General features: G+C 42.2%; 1 protein-coding gene across 4 annotated transcripts in view; it reads left to right on the forward strand.

Annotated features, from left to right (window-relative positions):
• Positions 1-19,813, forward strand: part of cdk18 (cyclin dependent kinase 18) — a 58,905-nt gene extending 39,092 nt beyond the window's left edge. For all 4 annotated transcript variants that reach the window (XM_078948079.1, XM_023955113.1, XM_078948080.1 and 1 more), the window contains 14 exons: positions 982-1,118; positions 1,957-2,088; positions 2,244-2,300; positions 2,899-3,013; positions 3,657-3,751; positions 3,836-3,898; positions 5,536-5,659; positions 5,992-6,112; positions 10,090-10,187; positions 12,400-12,505; positions 13,917-13,959; positions 14,030-14,120; positions 15,072-15,149; positions 15,233-19,813. In XM_078948079.1, the coding sequence (XP_078804205.1) occupies positions 982-1,118; positions 1,957-2,088; positions 2,244-2,300; positions 2,899-3,013; positions 3,657-3,751; positions 3,836-3,898; positions 5,536-5,659; positions 5,992-6,112; positions 10,090-10,187; positions 12,400-12,505; positions 13,917-13,959; positions 14,030-14,120; positions 15,072-15,149; positions 15,233-15,267 (1,295 nt within the window). In that variant the 3' untranslated portion in view covers positions 15,268-19,813. The remainder of the gene's footprint in view (positions 1-981; positions 1,119-1,956; positions 2,089-2,243; positions 2,301-2,898; positions 3,014-3,656; positions 3,752-3,835; positions 3,899-5,535; positions 5,660-5,991; positions 6,113-10,089; positions 10,188-12,399; positions 12,506-13,916; positions 13,960-14,029; positions 14,121-15,071; positions 15,150-15,232) is intronic.
• The last annotated feature ends 1,396 nt before the right edge of the window (positions 19,814-21,209 follow it).

A 21,209-nucleotide genomic window follows, 5' to 3' on the forward strand; every position in this document is an offset into this window, starting at 1 on the left:
CCTAAGGAGCATTGTTAGCCACTTGAGAGAACAAAAAGGAGAAATTTGTATCACTCCAGGCCTCTCCGTGTCTGTTCACTCAGCCGCCACATTTAGCACATTTTCCACGTATGAAATTTCGGTCTTTTGTGGCGCATACATGATATGCGTGATTCATAAGTTTGCCTTGTGTTTGTCATTCATCAATGTGCGAAGTTGTCCGTCGATGGTTTGGCCAATGGGTCTTTACGTGAATTCGGTTTTCTGCTGTTTAACATTTTTGGTCGGTTGAGAATTACGCAGTTTATTAGTATTTTACGTAGTTTCCATGCATGTTTGTGTGTGATTTTTGTTAGATGCATACGCAAATTGTGGCTTTCCATGACCATTACACGTATGTCCACGCATGCCTAATGGACTTTTCAGGCATGTACCACTGATGTATGACCTTTATATTGAGTAAACGGCGCATATTTCACATTCAAATTATGTAATCCACTCACGAATCACTAATAAATTCCATATAAACGGCACGATAATGACGCACAGTTCGTGTTCTGGGGGTTGGGAGGGGCTGGTGCTCAGAGCACTGGTTTTAGAAGAATACTCAGAAATGCGTGAACGCATTAAAAAACCACTTTAGGGTTTCTTTTTGTGATGAATGAACATTTTAATACTCTTACAAGCTCAAAAAATTGATTGGGCATGGTATAGACCCTTTAAAAAAAAGATAAAACCTAAAAATAATGCAAGCTGAAGGAAAACGGAATATAACACACCAAGACATTTAAAAACACAGGTAAAAGATAGCTTAACAAATAAGAAGAAAATGCAGCTAAAAGCTAAAAATTGAAGGAATAGAAAAGTTTACAAAAGGACATTGATGTAAAAGAAACATAAAAAATTGGAATTACGTAAATAAAACACCTCCAAACTGCAACCATCACCTAAATCCCTGACTAAATGAGTTTTTGGATGTTACCATGTTACCTTCTGCTTCAGATTTGACCCCGGACAGCCTTGGTCCTCCGTCCCATGACGGCAGTCCTCTGAGCCCTGAAGCGACCACACCAGGAGCTCACTCTCCATCCCCCCTCCACTACCACAGTAAGGCACAGCATCGACGCTTCTCCATGGAAGTAAGTAGCAAAGCCACAGAGGTTGAATACTCGGCCAAACTCAAGTAAAAAAAAAAAAAAAAAAAGAAACCTTGCTCTGAAATGTACGTGTTTTACTCCCGTGTTTGCAAAGTTGCTGACAATTGTTGCTCAGTTGCACCGTTCGTTGTGCTGACTCTTCCACAGTGAATCCACTGCTGTGTTACTACACATGGGATTAACCAGAGCACAAGAGGGTAAACGTCTTACTCTGAAGATACTTTTCCATTTCCACGTCTGCCCACTCAGTGAAATGAATCACCTTAGACACTCTCACCCTCCCATTTGGCTGCATTTTCCTCTTTTTTGAGATGCAAGAACATTCACAGATTCACCTTTTCGGGTAAAATCCCAGCGGAAAGAAGATGAATCACTATGACTCTTCAGCTCTTGAGAGGCCACCGAGCGAAGCAGTGACAAATCGAAGCGCGATAACTGAGAGCTTACGCACATTCACAGCCATAAAAATGCAATTTTCTCATTAAAAGCATAAAATGCCTTTTTACTTCATTCATTAAGGGCATCATTAGAAGATTATTGTTCAAGAGATGCAACTATTCATCACAGCAGCTTCATTCACCTTCCCACTGATGCTACTTTCTCACTGGGCTTGAAAACGTGGCAGAGCAATCACTTTCAATGAAAAGTCAGGGTGAAAAGTCGTAAATGCCACTCTGATGTTTTTAAGTCTGGTCCCGGCCTCTACTTACAAAACTGATATTCACTGATTGTGCGCTGGACCTAAAAAGTTCTAGGAAGGAGCAAAAATTCCAGCGAAGTCATTGTTTAGATTTTCCTCTTGGCGATCATTTTCTTGCAGGATGTGAGTAAGCGCATGTCTCTGCCCATGGACATCCGCCTGCCTCCAGAGTTCCTGAAGAAGCTGCAGCAGGAGAGTGAAAACTCTGCGCCCTGCAAACCTCTCACCCGCATGTCTAGACGGGCTTCTCTGGTCAGTAATTGTTTGATTGATCCTACCGCCATTTTTTCCGCCACACAGCCGTTTTGTATCACGTGTTCTGATTCCTGTTAGTTCTAACATGATGCCTCTACAGCATACACCAAGAATGTGTTCAAAAGTCATTTATGTATTTATTCTGTTTCTAGTCGGATATAGGCTTTGGGAAACTGGAGACATACGTGAAGCTTGGCAAACTGGGCGAGGTACGACACCATCAGTTCATCACGCACTTCTTTGGATTTAAATTAAATTTAATATAATTGAATTAATATACGTTGAATTGAATTGCTTTACAGACAAAGGAAAGCACTGATTTTTAAATCTTCGCTTAAGCTAATGTTTAGCCCAATCCATTGCTGTAGATGCTGCACCAAAACATCGACAGGGCAAGTTTAGCCATGTTTGTAGAGGCATGCCCCCCCCCCCCCCCAAGAGAAACCCCTAATCTGACCTGTGCTTGGTCGTGTCAAGCAGCTACATATTTACTGTGTTTCCATGGTAATAGTAATTGAGGGTGGAGTCAAAGAATTGACGGGAATTGTTTTCCCTGTCTGAGGGGAAACTGTACTGCAAATGTGTTGGTTCAATATTTTTTCCATTTTAGGCATGAATGAAGAAAAAAGATGCATCAGAACCACAATAGTGTCATACTTCCTAAAAGATTTTAATGGAGTGAGGCCTTTGAAGCCAATGCTTTGGCACTGCCTGGTCCGATCTTCTCTGCTTTTGGGTCATAAATGAGCTGGGGGGGCAGGACGCTAATGGGTGGCGTTACGTTATTGTGGTTCTTTATGTTTGCAGGGAACGTACGCCACAGTGTTCAAAGGGCGAAGCAAACTCACAGAAAACCTGGTTGCACTAAAGGAGATTCGGCTGGAGCACGAGGAAGGAGCCCCCTGCACTGCAATCAGGGAGGGTAAGACGATCTGATGATTTCCATTTAAAACTGGTGTAGCCAGAGCTGGGAGCTTCAGTCCACGCGTTCACAGTGACAGAAAATTTGAAAAAGACTTCAGTGAAGTCTCTTCCACTGCGATCCGCTTAGTTTACGGTTTTTTTTTTCCTTTGGTTACTTTTGCTGATCAGACCGATGAATATACAATTAATTTGTGACTGGAATCTGCAGAGTTTGAGGATTCTGCTATTAATTGAAGAAACAAAAATGTTTGTCTTGACTTAGGAAGTGAGAGGAAACCAAAATCATGAAGCATTTTGCAGATTTTGTTATATTTCAGCCTAACACATGCAAATGTGAATGTAAACATTTAAACCTTACCATATCTTAACATGTTTAATCCTAAATGTGGTAGAAATGGAAGATGTTAGTGCTTTTATTTTGGTAAGTAGACATTGTGTGTGTAAATGTGTGGCCCAGCAACAGACTGGGGATTTACCAAGGATGTACCCTGCTTTTGGCCAACAGTATCTGGGATAGGCTCCAGCAACCCTGTGACCCAGAACGGGATTGAAAAATTGATCGTTTTGTCTTTTGACAGAAAAAGTCTTTTAAATTGGGACTTAAAAACAGGATGTTCTATGTCTTCTCCTTTTACAACCAGTGTCTCTGCTGAAGAACCTCAAACACGCCAACATTGTCACGCTGCACGACATCATCCACACGGACCGCTGCCTCACTCTGGTGTTTGAGTATCTGGTGAGGACATCAGTAATCAAAAAACAGATAAGGGAAACTGAAAGGAAACTGATTCCAAAAGGAATGATATTGTCTTTCTTACAGGACAGGGATCTAAAACATTATCTGGACAACTGTGGAAGTCTCATGAGCATGCATAATGTCAAGGTAAACCTCGAAAAAGGCTTTTAGAGACTGTAGGTGTTAGACGTGTGCTGGTAAACCGTAGAAAAATAAGAAGCCTCTCCTGCTGGTCCATTGTGAACTAGGGTTGTGCCGATGGACGATACCATCGTCCATCGTGATGGGTGAGTGACATCCCGATGGAGAGACACCATCGTGATGCCACGCCCCCGCCACGTTGCGAGTCGACACCATAAGCCGCGGTTACATGTGCAAAATATCTTGATGTGATTAATGGTCGGATTAGAATTCAACCGTGTACATGGGCCCAGAAAAACCTTTTCAGAATATAACAAACGTTCACTAAGGTCACACTTTCGGTCGGAATAAATCATTCGCACATGCGCAGTAGGGTTTGAAAAACCGGAAGTTTTTCTGAGCGGCTGAAAAACTTCCGGTTCCGCTGAGCGGCTATTTTTTTTTTTCAAACTTTATTGAATGTAACAATTCAATACAAAACAATGTTAAACAGCGCAGAGCGGCTTTATACATTGACATGTCAGCTCGGTCATATACGAGACGATCTTCTAAACGTGCTTTTAATAATGTTACGGTTATTATGAAACGCCTGTTCGCTCATCATTTGGATTTTAATCCGCGTGGTCAGTGCTTTTTCTGAACGTAGCCGGAAAGAAGCCAGGATTAGCAGTATGCTAACACGGGCTAACAAAATTAGCTTTGGGTGGTGCTGCAATCTGCATCCTGGCTGCACGTAAACATGTGGGAACAACATCAGCCTTTATTTAGTCGGGACACGACTGGAAACACTAATCCACGTGATTGTTTGAACGGTTTCTAAGGACTGAGCGACATTTCTGCTTTGAAGCTCAAACCGCGGTGTGTGTGCTGACGATCCGAGCTCTGCTCTGAGACACACACTTTTAGACCCGGTTCTGAGTTCGGTAGCTCGTACCCCTAGAGCTGCGGGACGGATCGCAGTCTTAAATCTCCCACACATACCGCTCATGTAACAAAGCAACCCCCCCCTTCCCCTCAAACACAAAGCTGTAAGTCCGCGCTCCGCCGGTGCACTTGACTAATTAAGTGCGGGAGCGGACTACTTATTTCTATTTTGTTTGTTACTTCTTTTGTTAAAGTCACTTCCCTCAGTTTATACTAATATTACTAATTTAAAAATAGCCCCCCCCCCTCCCCCCCCCTCAGCGATATCATCGTCCATCCCGATGGTTGACAGCAAACATCGTCAACGGCCAATTTAAGGGACATCGCCCAACCCTAGTGTGAACACCGCCTGTCTGTCTGAGCAGTGCTTCTTCTTCTGCGTTACTGTCAGCAACAAACACTGATACCAACACCTACAGTGCCCTCTAGTGATTGTTGGTGGGGAATTAACAAACAAAGGAGCTTATTTATTTTTTAAAAATCACATATAAGTCGTACCTGAGTATAAGTCGCACCCCCGACCAACAATGCAAAGAAGCCCAACTGAAAAATATGACATTTTCTAACATTTTGGATGTTTTGTCTTAAAAGTGTCCACTTCTTTCTCTGGACTAAATCTATTTTTAAAAATGTAAAACATTAATTTCCCGCCCTGTGTAGATAGATACATGGACGCTGAATTCTCTTACCTTTTCTTTTTTTTTTTGGGTTCCCTGCAGATTTTCATGTTCCAGTTGCTACGCGGTCTGGCCTACTGTCACAAAAGAAAAATTCTCCACAGAGACCTGAAGCCTCAGAACCTGCTCATCAACGACAAGGGCGAGCTCAAGTTGGCGGACTTTGGTAGGAAGACCTAAAACCCTTTGCAGTATGGGGCTTCCTTCCACCAGTGCTGTTTAAAAACACGCTGTTTGTCAGCTTCATTTCATTTTATTAACACGCTGGGGGCTTCCTTCTGCCCGGATCACTTCGGCAGCCTTTATGTCCCGTATCATAGCAACCAGGCCCCTCTCTCCCGAGCTTCCTCAGTTTGATGCTGAAAGTATGAAGCCAAACACACCAGCGGTGTTGATGGTTTTTGAGCAGCTACACCCAGACAGTCATAGAAATTACTGAGGAAATGTTCATTTGTGAAATATTACATATTTATTCACTGTCAATCCTGTGCTGTTTAGGTCTGGCACGAGCCAAATCTGTCCCCACAAAAACGTACTCCAATGAGGTGGTCACACTGTGGTATCGGCCGCCCGATGTGTTGCTGGGATCCACAGAGTACTCCATGCATATCGACATGTGGTGAGTCATTTACTCCGGGTTCATGGAGACTCAAAGAACCAATCACACAATTAACCTCCACAACTTTGTAGAGATTTAAGTCATTCTCACAAGCCTCTTAGTTTTGGTGTACCACAGGGCTCTGCTCTGGGACTACTACTTTTAGGCTGCTAACCTTAAGTAACACTTAAACACCACATTCCTTTTTTTTAAATCATCAGTAAAAAGTGGGGTAGTTGTTAGCATTCATGCCTCACAGTTCGAAGGCCCTGGTTCAAATCCCGTCTGGATCCATCCTGTGTGGAGTTTGCATGTTCTCTTCATTGATGGGTGGGTTTTCTTCGGTTTCCTCCCACGTTCCAAAAAGCTTCATATATGAATTGTCTCTAAATTGCCCTTAGGTGTACATGTGAGAGTAAGTGGCAGACCCAGGGCTCCAGACTGCGAGCAATTGGTCGCATTTTGCGACCAAAATTTGAGAGTGTGCGACTGAATTTTACATCCAGTCGCACATGCGCGACCAGTAAATTTGCCTCCCCCACCCTTCGTATTTTTTATACATTAAATGTGGAAGGGGCACGTCAATCATCAATGAAATAATCAATGAGACGCAAGCCCACACGGACGCAGGCAGACACACACACTCGCGCACATACTCATGAAACGCGAGCACGTACACTCTCGCGTGATACCTGTCTGTGAGGCGGCCACTGCGTGTGAGAAGAATAGGGAAAGCCACTGTGAGTGGCTAAAATGCGTGGAGGGGGCGGGGCCTAGAGATAATCGAGTGCGCGTAAACATCTGTGGGAAGGAAACTGAGACAAATATCACAACCTGATATGTGCGTCTGAACTATGGGTAAGCGAACTATTGATTCGTTCTTCCGACCTGCGGCTAGTGTACCAGTGCCAGAATGTACAGCAGGGGTCTCAAACTCGCGGCCCGCGGGCTATTTGCGGCCCCCAAGATGATATTTTGAAGGTTTAATGTTTAATATGAAGGTTTAATGTTACTGCAGACCGCCAGTTTGTATGAATGACACTTTTTCATTGTCGTGCGCGGAGCTGACCAACCAATCACAGTGGGGTATATGACTCTTGGGGGCTTGACGATGACAGGGCCTGAAAGCAGGACACCTGACAGCTCCCTCCCCGTACCACATTAAGGAGTTCCTTACTTTCCTTTAGAACGTATCTATTCGCTCGTAATTTTCTAAATACATGCAGTCCGTGCTGAACTTTTCTCTGGGTCACACAGAACCGGAGGAAGGTTTAGGTTTTGGTTACGGCGGCGCATCAAACGGTTATGCACGGCCGTTACGGCAGCACACCGCTCCCGCGGGAGTCGGGTCAGCTGAGGAGAATAAATGTCCCACACCTACATGCGTGACAGCTAACGGGGCTTGAACTTTAAACACACTCGAGCAAAAACAACATTAGTTTTAGACTCACTGAAAATACGTGGGGAAAATGCAACGACAGACGTGTTTGAGATGAACCGGCGGCTCGCCTGAATCGTTGGGGAGACCAGGCGGGGGGGGGCTGTGAGATGAAGGCGAATCTGCAGCAAGACTGAAGGAGAACAGGAAATTGGAGTTGTCCTTAACATTCAATTTAGTTTCAATATTCTTCTCCCCCTTAGTATGATCTGTGTTATTATATATTTTATGATTATTTTAATGTTTTGTGATGTATGTAGCCTTTTTTAATGAATTGGTATTTTAAATTATTTTAATTAATCACTCCACTACAAAAACCATCAGGACACATGTCCCATAATGCATTGTTTTGTAGTCTGTAGGGCAGCTTTCAGTCAGTTCAGTTTCCAGCTGTGTCCGGGTAGGTTTGCCCCTTGCTCCCACCCCTTTGTCACGATATTTTTGTGATGATTGACAGTTGATGTTGGAGCAAAAACAAAAATATATGTCACACACCAGGGGTTCTGTGCAGCGTTGAGTTCACCTGGGTGATCTCAAACACGCTTATTGTGCATCTTGGCTGCACCTATTTGGTGTCACAAAGATAAATTTCCATCCGTTTTCTTTACTTATTTGTACTGTCATGACAGCGATGGTGCTGTCAGTTTACCTTCTTGTTGCATCTTCAAAAGTGCAGAATAAAATGTGACACTGAATTAGAAACAGCACATTGTAATTTCTGCATCTATTATTAAAGTATTTATTAGTAATACAGGGGAAATTAGTAGATTTGGTTAGAATGTTGATTTACGGTATGCGCCCCTAAATTTTCTGGTTGAGCCCCTAAAATTTTCAGTTGGGGGCCACTGTGCTCCTAGTGAAAAAAGTTAGTCTGGAGCCCTGGGCAGACCTGTTTAGGGTGTACTCTGTCTCGCCCAACAGTAGTTGGGTTGACCCCAAAGGTGGCTTATGACGATGGATGGATGGTGAATGACTTCATTCCTGCTAATTCTCTATAAATGTATCTGTTGCTGTGACTCAGCTTTACTTGTCCATTAGGTACAAAATCAACCAACTTCAAGGTTTCTTCTCCAAAATGCAGATCAAACTGGACTTTAGTGTAATTTTACAAACATGCCTCACATCCACGTGCAGCTTCGACTGAGACTTTTGTTTTCAGGCAAACTAGATTTCACCTCTTTGTCTGACCAGAGTTCAAGAGACAGTTTTTCCACCAAATAAATGATGCGTACTATTCGAGAAATCAACTTTTTATTTTTTAACTTAACAGTGACCTAGTCACATACACCCGTACGGTACGGGTTTAGTCCCGAATGGGTGCTGTGGGTTTTTGGGTTTTCCCGGTTCATGGAGGGTCATAGAGAGGAGTGGCTGCATCTTAAGGGTCGTAGAGAGGAGTGGCTGCATCTTAAGGGTCATAGAGAGGAGTGGCTGCATCTTAAGGGTCATAGAGAGGAGTGGCTGCATCTTAAGGTGAGCACAGGTGCGTCTTGCGGTTCCTTTAAGGCCCATGCGACCACCTCAAGGGATGCTATGAAAATGGAACATACCACTGTCATGCGTGTGGTAGATGTACTGGAAGGTGTTTGTAAGGGTAATGATTTTGATTTGATTTGATTGAACATATATGACTTGCAGGAGATGTTGCCGTGCAGTGCACTTATGCCACACTCTAATCATCAGTGAGGTACGAGTATTGGCTCCTTAGTGACGTGTGCAAATGCCACATGTCCGCACAAATGATCTCATTTCTAACAGTCAGGCTGCACGCAAGGACTGGGCACTTATTGCTTGCACAGCAGTCACAGGCTCCCCAGGATTTGTTGGGGTTGAAATAATGAAAAATCTTGGCCCTTACTTTTCCCTTATCTGTTGTATAGCAAATCGCTACAACCTGTTGCTCGCAGCACACCCATAGAAAAATATGTAAATGAACATTTTCACTCTATGGGTTCACCAAACAGTTTAGGACCTTTTGTGCACTTCACCTTTACGTCCCGTACGGGTTTGCCCATTTTTTGCCAGCAGACACCCGATCCACCCGTACGTGTGATTGTGACAATTAAGGAACCAAACTTCGGTTTAGGTAATACACCCAAAAGATTGTAAAGATGTCAACTTCAGTCTTCTGTAAATCTAGCAGGTGGAAGTGAAATACCTGTAAGACATTCCCATTGTCTGAATTTTCTACCCTATCCCTATCAAAACCTGAAGTGTGATGACAGACAGACGATTCTGCAGACGGGCGCAGGTGCAGGTCATGTGTTTTCTGTACATCGGCAGTTCATTGCGGTGATAACACCCCCCTCGCTTTGCTAAAATTAGAGGATTACAGAAGGATCTTCAGCAGCAGAAACGCTCAGCTTTGAGCTCACCCAGAACCCCCTCATCAGACCACGCAGCGCCTCTTCAACCCACTGCCCTGCCACGAACAAAAGCCTGTTCTGACTGAGCCCACCTACACCGCACTCGCCTGCATTTATTAGCAGCACTGTTTGAAGTGTTTTAATAAAGGGGGGAGTTTTCTTTTTTTTCCTTCATCACCTCTCTTTTCTTCCAGGGGCGTGGGCTGTATTCTGTATGAAATGGCGACAGGCCGTCCGATGTTTCCTGGAGCCACTGTCAAGGAGGAGCTGCACCTCATTTTTAGGCTTATGGGTAAGGCATCAATTCTCAAATTATGAGTATTTCTTTCTGCAACATATGGATTTGTTGAGGGTTGTACAGGGGTGTAGTGTTTAGCACTGACAGAGAGATGGCCTTGGTTTTAATCCCAGCCGGGACTTTTCTGTGTGGAGTTTGCGTGTTCTCCTCGTGCATTTGTGGGTTTGCTCCGCCTTCCTCCCGCAGTAAAACAAAAACATGCTTCATAGGTTAATTGGTGAATCTAAATGATGCCTAGATGTGTGAGTGTGTGCAACAGACTGACCACCCGTCATGGGTGTACCCCGCCTGTGTGCAACAGACTGACCACCCGTCATGGGTGTACCCCGCCTTCGCCCAACAGCAGCTGGGTTGTCTTTAGCAACCCCATGATGCTGAAAGGGGATTCAGCAAGTTCTGATGATGGATGGATTGATTTGATTGATTTGTTGGACAACAGAGAACTGATGCTAACTACCACTCCTACAGCACATCAACATATATTCATATGGTCTTTACAGTTTGGCTCTAAATAGATGTGGTCTTGTTGGGGTAAAAAAAATAAGATCAAAAGCACTCGTAAAAGTAACTAAGTTTACAGCGACTTTCAATGCAAAGTCTAATGCTGCGTTCACACTGAACGCGTCAGAGTCGTCAAGTTTCAATGTTAAGTCAGCGTTCAGACGCCATCTGAGGTCACCAAACATTCAGCTCACCTGTTCAACTAAGTTTAGTCGGTCGGCTCTGCTCTGCTGCTGCGTGGCGTTCACTTGCTGCTCTGTGTGCTCACTTTGACTTTAATCTCGTAAATTTACCAGTTTAAATCTTGTAACTTTCCTTTTTTTATTTTATTATTTCTTTTTGTGGCCCTAAAACTCTGTCATTGCAGATGACAGTGAAGGAAAATTGATTTGTAGAATTTGTTTCTGATTTGTAAAAATTCCATCATCTTTCCGTTGAATGCCAATGTAACACTGAGAACTTAACTGAGGCTCAGATCATCTTTCAGAGCAAAAAGATTTTTCGTATTTTGTTTTTGCATAAATCCTGATTCATTGGGTGTTTAGTTTTATCACAGGAACATATTCAGTGCTAAAGTTTCTTAACAGCCGTCTGCCTAATTCAGCCTTAATCTCCCTTTTACAAGTTTCTTCACAACTTTAATTGATTGAATCTTCATTTTCATTCTCTGGAAAACGTTTAAACTTTGTGATGAAGATGAAGATGTCGAAGTGGAGGCTAACAACCGGAGCTAACTTTAGCTGAGACCAACTTTTAAGGTGTGATGGACAAATAAAGCAAAAGAAAAATGACACAACTGTTGTAAAACTGATATTTTCTACATGTAATAATAAATCTATCATGTCAGCAACTTTATTATCTGCATGTGTGAAACATTAAAAAGTCAGTTGCCGTGTCTCAGGCAGAGCGGCTTCTGGTAAAACTCCTGGTTTTGTCTGTAAAAAGCAGCTTTTTTTTTCTTTTCTCTTCAAATAAAACTTTCCAAGTGGGTTTTTTTGTTTGTTTTTTTATGAGCTTTTTAGCTTTAGGCTAATAACTTCGCGATCCAAGCAGTTGCTTAAAGTCATGTGACGCATGAAGACAAACAGATGTTGGGAACAGAAAGCGGAAGTGTTTTACAATAAAACTTCCTTCAGTATCAGAAAATAAACAAAACGGAAATCTTCAATGTTAGCGTTTGCTTTTCTTTTTTGTCTGCGGCCCACGGGCCGGTACCGATCTGGAGCCCGGGGGTTGGGGCCGGTACCGATCTGGAGCCCCGGGGGTTGGGGCCGGTACCGATCTGGAGCCCCGGGGGTTGGGGCCGGTACCTATCTGGAGCCCCGGGGGTTGGGGCCGGTACCGATCTGGAGCCCCGGGGGTTGGGGCCGGTACCGATCTTGAGCCCCGGGGGTTGGGGCCGGTACCGATCTGGAGCCCCGGGGGTTGGGGCCGGTACCGATCTGGAGCCCCGGGGGTTGGGGCCGGTACCGATCTGGAGCCCCGGGGGTTGGGGCCGGTACCTATCTGGAGCCCCGGGGGTTGGGGCCGGTACCTATCTGGAGCCCCGGGGGTTGGGGCCAGTACCGATCTGGAGCCCCGGGGGTTGGGGACCACCGGCGTAAACGGTGGAAGAGTCTTCCTCAAAATGATATGAAGGCATAAAAAAGCAGAAATAAGTGTGATTGTAAAGGTTGCTTCATGTTTTGCCCTTTGACCTCTACAGGCACTCCCACAGAGGAGACTTGGCCTGGAATCGGGAGCAATGAGGAGTTTAGGTCCTACCTCTTTCCTCAATACAAACCCCAAGGTCTGATCAACCATGTGCCGCGGTAAGATGCAACCAAAGAAGACTTCAGTCCTCTGGCGTTCTTCAAAATATTAGACAGTCCAAGAATTAGTAGTTTTATGCTACTTCTAAGCAATTGGTTTGCATTTGGGAGTTTTGATGCTCCTAATTGTAGTTTGTTTTAAATAAAATGACAGAAAATGTAATGTAATAAGTTGAAAGGACTCATTTTAGAGAAAAATGGGAACAAGAGAAAAATAAAATCTTGGCACTTGTTGGCCCATCTGAATAAATCCTCCGAAAATCTAAAATTACTGCTTATTCTTCTAACCTAAAACTAAATTTGTTGTTTCCAAAATAATAACAAATGCTTGACTAACATTTATTTATATTTATTTATAATGGCTATTACCTTCAGAAAATACATAAGATTGTACTTTACTACGGTAAATAAAATTCATTTTCATGTCTTATGAATATTTCCAAAATCAAACAATTTAAGTTTTTTGAGTCCTAAATTTTTTTAAATAAAAATGTTATAAGTGGTATTTTATTTATGATTATGAAGTTTTTAACCAAAATTCCACAACCTAAAAGTCCTAAAAAGCCATATTTTATATTTATCTGAAGCCTCTGTTTCTAAAATCTCCTCGACGTGGGCGTGGCCATTGGTGCTGAGCTGAGTAGCCCCGCCCTCAACCCCCCCCTTTCTACAAGCTGTATCTTGCATGAGTGAAGAGCTTTAGACAAGGGGGGGGGGGTCGTTTATCTTTGGCGATAGAGAAACGATGAGAAGTGACATCTTTTTGGTTCCAAATCAACCCTTTTTGAAGAATGTGTGGAATGTGCCAGACCTGCTGTTTGATAAAATTACAAGAACTTTGATAAGAAGATGCTGTGAATCACTTTATAATTTAGGCTACATTACAGCAGCAAACAGCACTGGCCGGCCGTGGCTCAGAACTGATTTGATGCTAGAATATGCAGATTGTTTGGCTCATTATTTCCAACCGATCTGTCAATCAAACCGAGCAATTTCAGTTACAGAGATTGAAAAGCAGAAATCCTCAGAAATGCAAAAAAGAAACAATTTTATTTTACATTTGTTCTCTTTCATAAGAAAAATGAGCCTCAAAATTCTGAACAGTGCTGATTTTGAGAAAAGATTAGAACAAAGAAGTTCAAACGATTTCCAACCTAATGAAATATCTTGAATGTCTAAAAACAAAGTTAGAAATCTTTGCACTCACAGGTTTTGCTGTGCAGCAGCTCAGGCTTCAACTTTGGTGCAAAACATAAACTCCATTCCAACCCCTATGACCCTTAAAAATGAGATCCTGACATTTTCAACATGAGACAAGATTTCACATGATTAGACCGAGTTTGTGACCTTCTGCTCACTGTAAAGGTCTGCACAACCTTTGAACTCTGACGTTGTGCTTTTTCTCCGTCAGGTTGGACACTGAGGGGATCGACCTGCTGTCGGCGCTGCTGCTGGTATGAGACAAACGCCTGCAGAGCCGCCGTCAGCGGCAGCAGATCTAACCAGCTCTCTGTTCTCCTGCAGTACGACATCAGGAGCAGGATCTCCTCTGAAGACGCCCTGCGTCACCCGTACTTCCTCAGTCTGGGGGATAACATTCATAATTTGGCTGATAGTAAGACAAACCACAAACACACACACACGCACACACGGTTCAATTTTTTTGAAATGTAAGTTCCCTTTTGTGAAAAAAATCATTTGTTATTCTTCCTTTAAAACCTCGGCTGCATATCCCTAAAATGCCACCGTGCAGTGACCTAAATACAGGTTTTTCAGCCAAATCGGCCGATTGTTAACTGGAGGCGACAGTCGCATTTTTACACGCCGCGCAGCGCAGGTTTTAGGAAAAACCCACATGTGACATGGGGCACATTTGGAGGTGGCGCGGTGGCGGCCCAGGGTCTCCAGGGTCCCCAAAATCGTCTGATGAGCTGCCGATTTCAGACTGCCACCGTCCAGCCAGCCCCCTGCCCCCATGCTGCCGTCGGAAATGGGGAGACTGCATTGATGAGGCAGTGATGCTCTTCATCCCATGAAGACTCCTGCTGTGGTTAGAGCGCTTGGACCTTCGTTTCTGGTGCCGGGGCTTCGCCCTTGCTGGGTTTTTTGGGAGGCATGATGTCTAAAAGTTAGAATGAGCGCCGCTTTTTATATTCTCCCGGGAGTCCAGATCAAGGACTCCCGGCAAAAAATAGGGCGGCGGCAGCTAATCTAAAAGGCTCTGCCGATGCCTCCCCATCGCGCGGTGGCAGTTGTGTTTGTGACCACAGCCTAAAGAAGACAAAAAAACTTCTGGAGCTGTTTAGAGCAACACTTGCTAAAGTGAAAAGTAATTGCTCCCCATGAATAATAAGAATCGGTCGTGGCGTTCCCGGCAGCAGCAGCTACTGTAGTTGGGTGATAACGGTCAGAAAGTTTCTGTCTGTTTTGTTCTGACAGCCACCCCTCTGATGTTCACTGCATGTTGGTCTGTGTGTGTCTGTGTCACAAACATGTGTGATGATCAGAATCTTTGAAGCTTTTGCGTTTCAGGTTAAATCGGCGCCTCTGCTTTGCTTTCCTGCAGCGGCTTCAGTGTTTTCCCTCAGAGAGTTGCAGCTTCAGAAGGATCCGGGTCACCGCAGCTCCGTGTTCCAGCCTTTAGGTCAGAACAAGCTCCGCCCTGTTGGCTTCTGGTTTTAAAGGATTTCTTCTTTAGAAATCACTTCTGACTTTGCTGCTCTTCAGGTCGAGGAAAGAATCGACGACAAAGCATCTTCTAGAGGTCGCAGGTCAAGCAGTTGCCTTTGAGTCCCCATTTCCCCGTTCAACACACCTGGACCTGGCGTGTTTCCATGACGAAAGCATCACCTCAAAGACACGCCTCCTTCCACACACGTCCAACTTTGCACATTTGCACAAACAGCAACACTCAGCCGCCGCCGTCGTGTTTTCCTCCTGAACGCAAATGCAGGACAGAGATCACACGCCGGCAAAACGCCGGTCCTGCAGGATCAAAGGGGGGCGGGGTTAACTCAGCTTCACATTCATGATCAGCAGCAAAGTAACAATTTTAAAAAATTAGAAAAACATGGAACATTATGTACAGCTAATGACATATTACATACCAGCTAAATAATAGATGATAAACATTTCCTAATAGGTCACATTCATCTGTGTTTGCCAAAACACTTTAATTCAACTCATTCATAAAAGTTACGCTAAAGGGCGACGCAAAGAAAGCAAGAAACGTAAAACCAAGAAAGAATTCATGTATACTCCAATTTATGACAAATAATTCTAAAAGCTGTTTTTGTGACCAACAGAGCATTTTCTGTGCAAACCCCTCTATGGTGTACTTTTCCACTCCAATCCAGCAATAAGCAACAATGAAGAGGAAAACTTTCAAAGAAAAGGGGAACATGGAGAAACCTTTAGCTGAACCAGATTCAGTAGAAATCCTCATCTGATTTGGTCTGACAGGAAAGAGAAAAAACTGAAAAACATCTGCTTTAGGACAGAAACCAGACAATTACACAGTAACTGTAACAATGGCAGACCTCTAGGGAGTCCAAATGAACTCCAATGATTCAACGTTTTCTTTTGGAAATGGCCATAATACAGCCTAAAAACTGAATAGGTTTGGGCTTTAATGGTAAAATAACGCGGTTAAATAATACATTGACTAATAAGTAAAATGCTCCAGTGATAAAGTCAAATATCCTGACAATGTTTTTTTTTAACTAAAATAACTAAAAACAATTAAAATTTGAGTGAATTTTTAAGTGAATAAAATGTAAAGAAATCTGTTTCCTGATTCTACTTTTAGAATAATACTGATTAAATGAAGAAAAGCATAGAAACCTGACCGCTTGACAGTCTTATTTTTCATTACATCAAAAAATGTCTTTTTTTGTTAAATGTATAAATTTACACATATATAATGACATTTTCAGAAGCAAAATCGTTTTCTCTTAAATGTTCAAAAAAGTTTTTTTTGGCAAAAGGTGAAAGGTTTAATACCGGAGACGCCTAGATCCACACGCTCTTTGAACTACAGTTTGATTTTATTATTCTTGTTCTGTGTGTGTTATTTTTATGTAAAGCACTTTGTGGAGTTGGAAAAGTGCAACTCCACAAACACAACTGACGTCATTCAAACAAATTCTGACGCGGACAAAAGCAGCGTCCGTCAGTGTAGCGTAACGCCGCAGAATCAGACGGTTTACGTTGATTGCGTAAACACGTCACTACCGTAGAGAGTGACGTATGAGAGGAAGGCAGCTTTTCTCCTCTAATCCGGTGGAATACCGCAACTCTTTATCTGTTAACCCAATTCTGAAGCGGCGTGTTGCCTACATACACTGTTGTATATGCCCAATACTAATGTAAAGTGTAGCATAGCGATGCTATGCTACACTTTACAGTAGTCACCTGTTTACACAATCGATCAGCTGACGTCTCTGTCGCAGAGAAAAGCTGCTAATGCAGAGTTGCACTTTACTAGCATAAGGGATTGCAGATGCGGCGATATCCAACAATTTAAGTCAACGGCTTCACCTAAATGACACTCTTTCAGCTGTTTTAGCTTAACTATTATACGCCGTTATGCTACACAGTAGCTAAGTGTTCTCACAGTCAACGTAAATAGAATGATAACAAAAACCGTCTTTGTGTCGGCACGCGGTGAATTAACCAACAGTGTCGCATGTGCGCAGATGTGCAGAACTCTACTGACGGGAAGTGTTGCATAGCGACGCAAAGCCACTTTTCTCCGCCTCAGAATCCATCGGCATTACTTAGATTGCCAAAATGTTCAAAGAGTTGACCTGCATTCAATTTCTCCTTCATGATCACTTTTTAATTACACAAATTAAAACCCACTAAAGTCGAGTTCCGGATTGGTCAAAGTTCAACTCATTTAATATTCAACCCGTATTCAATGGCCGCGTGTTTTTGTACGTAGAACCCGAAAATGCTCTTAAAAACCTATGTAGCGAATGTGAATGTCTCTAACGCGGAAACCCGTTAACGTAGACGCACGCTGCCGAGGCCTCTGTGAACGCCGCATTACGTTAGTTTGAAAAGTGGGCGTTTCTTAGCCGTCGCTGACCACATGTCGGGTGTTAAAGGGGAAAGGCGAGGGGAGTTTCTCGGTGACTTCACCCTTAAATGGCTAGGTTATCGGCGCACAGACACTGTTGCAGCGACCCCTTTTGACCCCGAACAGGAAACGGGAGAGAGTGGATGGGTTTGTGAGTGATGCGAATGTGGGAGCGCCAACACCGCCGTGGTAGCATCAATTCCTCTGCTAGCATGTGACAAACCCCTTCCATTCATTTCTAACCGGAACATAAAGCCTTCAGTGACTCCTCCCACACAATTCAACAGCTGTTTTCAGTTTGTTTTTTCTTCCATATGATGTTAAGCGCTGCCATCACTCCGGTGATTTGAATGCCTTAGTAAACTGCATGATCTCTTTTGGCTTGTGAAGAAACTGTTTGATCTCGTGTAGCCATTGTAACTACGAGACTCCGTCTCTGTAAAAGAACTCATCTCTAGTCTCCTACTTTGCACAAACCAAAAGTGTCCTCTGAAGCCTGCTCCCCTCCCTTTGTGTCTCTTCCTAACAGGAGCCCAACATCTAATCAGATCGGCCGGTCCGGGGTAAATTTAGACGCCCCCGCTGCCCTCAGCTTTTCCCTGAGACCTGTGTTTGGGTTCAATTCCCTCCTACCTAAACTGAGGACCTCTTTGATCTGTTTTTGTTTTTTGTTCTTTCTCCTGTTGAGGTCCAAACATGTAAAACAGAGGAGGAATAGTCATTTAGGGTCTCAGGCCAAGTGTTTGAGGGGCTTAGTGACATCTAGTGGAGAGGTTGTGTACTGCAGCTTGGTGGATTATATACATTTATTCTTTTTTGTGAGGCAAAAAGGCTGATTAGAGCAAATCTGTGGCTTCCCTCTTCATCTATTTTCTTGATGATTTTCTTCAAGAAACTAATGGAAGAATAATATGTTTGGTTTTAAGTATATTTGATTAAAAAAAACTTTGGAAAACATACTTAAATGATATTATTGGCTTTTGACATAGAGCATTTTTTAAGCTCATGAGGACTCCACTCCAAATAAGTGTTCTCATCTTAAAGAGTGGCGGGCGCTTTTTTTGATCTCATTCGGACGTGTCGTACTTTCATAAAAAGAAGTTTGAGTTATTTTGAATCAGTTATGCCATAAACAACTCATACAGGAAATGTATTCATTAAACTGTTTCACATGTTACAGTTCATTTAGGATTCAAGTTTAGTTTATTTGGACAAATAAAAATACGGTCATGATCACAGTTCGGTCAATTTAGTTTAAACCGTGATGTGCTAAAACAAAAAAATTTACCATTTTAAGTTTCTTAAAAGGTAAAACGAGTAAAAACATTTAAACATAACATTTTTAATTTAAAATGGCAACTACTTTTTCATTTTGCTGCTCTGAGATCTGAAGGATTTGTTGTACATTGAAAAATGTTAATAGAGACTAAACAGTAAAAAAAAAATCCATTGACAAAAAACTCAGTAAAACCATTTCCATCCTTTTTATGTTTTGAAGATGAAAAGCTCTTCACCCTGTTCCAACATGGGGTGTGGTCCTGAAGAAAGGAGGCAGATGAGACGCTCAGTGTGACCTTAAGTCTTCAGCCCCAACCTACAGGTGTTGTTTTTAAAGATCACATGACTTTAAACCACTCGATCAGATTCTGTAAGTCCACAGAGATGCTTTTAGTGCCATTGAGCCAAGCATGTGTATTTGTGGAATCGGGGGAGGGACGTTTTTTTTTTCTACCTCTACAAGTCGGCGAACAGAATAAAGGTGTGTCACCTGTGCTCACCTGCCTCTGAGACGAAGGCGGCGGGCGGAGTAACATAAGGCCGTGACCTCAGAGGGGAGCCATATCTGTGGATGTCACACTCCCCCCCCCCCCCCCCCCCCCTATTCTCAACGCCAGCAGTATTTCTGTGTTTGTGTTAAATGAAGCTATTTTATGAAGGGAAATTAATATATATATATGAATAGATCTGTGTATTTTAACATGTTTTCATCGTTCTCCGTGAGTTTCATGCTGTTAAACAATAGAACCCTGTATTTAAAACACGTTTTAGGAAAACCAAACTGCAGATGAGTTCTAAATGTTTTATAAAACATGGCTTTAGATTTTGTATGAGAAGTGATATTTTACGTGATTTCTGTCTATAATTGTATACAAAGAGAAATGAATGTAACGTGACTGCCGACAGGCACAAAATTCACTGAAAAGTAATAAACTATTGAAATTCTGCTTGTTCGTTTACGCCTAATATTTAAGTTGTATATTTTTGTTGGCCACTAATATTGCTAAATGGAAAATATGCAGTAACACAAATGAACAGAAGGTGGCACTGTTGCATAAATTCAGATCAGTACAGGATGTTCTTACACGTGTCCTCATGTTATTCCAGCTCTTACTGCCTTCAGGTTACAGATACTTCATTTTTTTGTTTATCTGCACCAGAAAACCAGCAATCAAGAAAATATTAACTCTGTGACGCCAAAAATATTCATATTTACCATTCAGATCATTGAATTCAGGTGTGTCTTCCATATCCACATGTGTATAAAATCACTTCAGTGAGGTCACAGACAACAGAAACTTTTAATTTGAAGGAAATGAAACAGACGTGTTAGACATTTTTTTTAAAGTTATATTAGCCCATCAACAAAGAAAAGATGCCAATAGAATCCACTTATTTAAAAAAAAAATATTGGTAAATTTAATCAAAGTAAAAATCTGTTGAGGAATAAATGGTAATGAATCCTGTATTTTGCACCATAGTTTTCATTTTTGAAGTAAAATATTGAGAAAATGTTTAAAAGGCAAAGCTGGGTGTAGAGAATCTCCCACGATATGAACTTTTTTAAAAGATACTCATGAAAATTCACAGCTTAGAAATGTTTTGTATTGTAAAGAAAACCTTTTTCAAATAAAAACATAAAACTTTATGGTCAATCATGAAACGTATGAAATAAGGGGAAATGTTAACACTGATGTCAGATAATTGAATAGATTTAGATGATAGAGCTAAATTAATCTTTTCTTAAGGAAAGTTTTTAATTATCCAAATGTGACTAAATGTAAAGACTTAGACTCTTGAGCTGCTGTTTAATTTAGTGTTGATGTTATTGTGATTCAAAAGTACTGATTTTTGTTGCAATTGCTAGTTTTTGTAAATATTTGTGTTTTTATTTCATTTTTGCTGATTCTGAGATTTACATTTGCTACATGAAGAGCTTAGAACATACATTTCCATTTGTTTGAAAATCTGTTTACAACAGGACTGCTGTTGTAATGTGTTCTAGATAGTGTGTAAAACCAACCAGATGAAGTCATTCATTCATTCATTCATTCATTCATCCGACCTTCTCATCCAACATCAGTGTCTGGCCTCTCAAAGGGTCAAACTTTCCTGTAAGAAATCCCAAAGCGTTGAATCTTTTATGGATTTAAGGTCTGGGGAAACAGCATATTCCATTTCTTTACGTGTGTGAAAACGTTTAGGAATGAAATGTAGACGACATCTGCGTGAAGAGGATATGAAAAAAGATTAGTTAAATAAAAATGAAGTTGCATCAAACCCAATTATAGATAAATAAAATCAACAGTGAGCAACCAAGACAGAGAAAGAAGTCAAAAACCA

The sequence above is a fragment of the Oryzias latipes genome, chromosome 5 (genome assembly GCF_053564925.1).
Source record: "Oryzias latipes strain Hd-rR chromosome 5, Olatipes_Hd-rR_3.1".
NCBI classification, from domain to species: Eukaryota; Metazoa; Chordata; class Actinopteri; order Beloniformes; family Adrianichthyidae; genus Oryzias; species Oryzias latipes.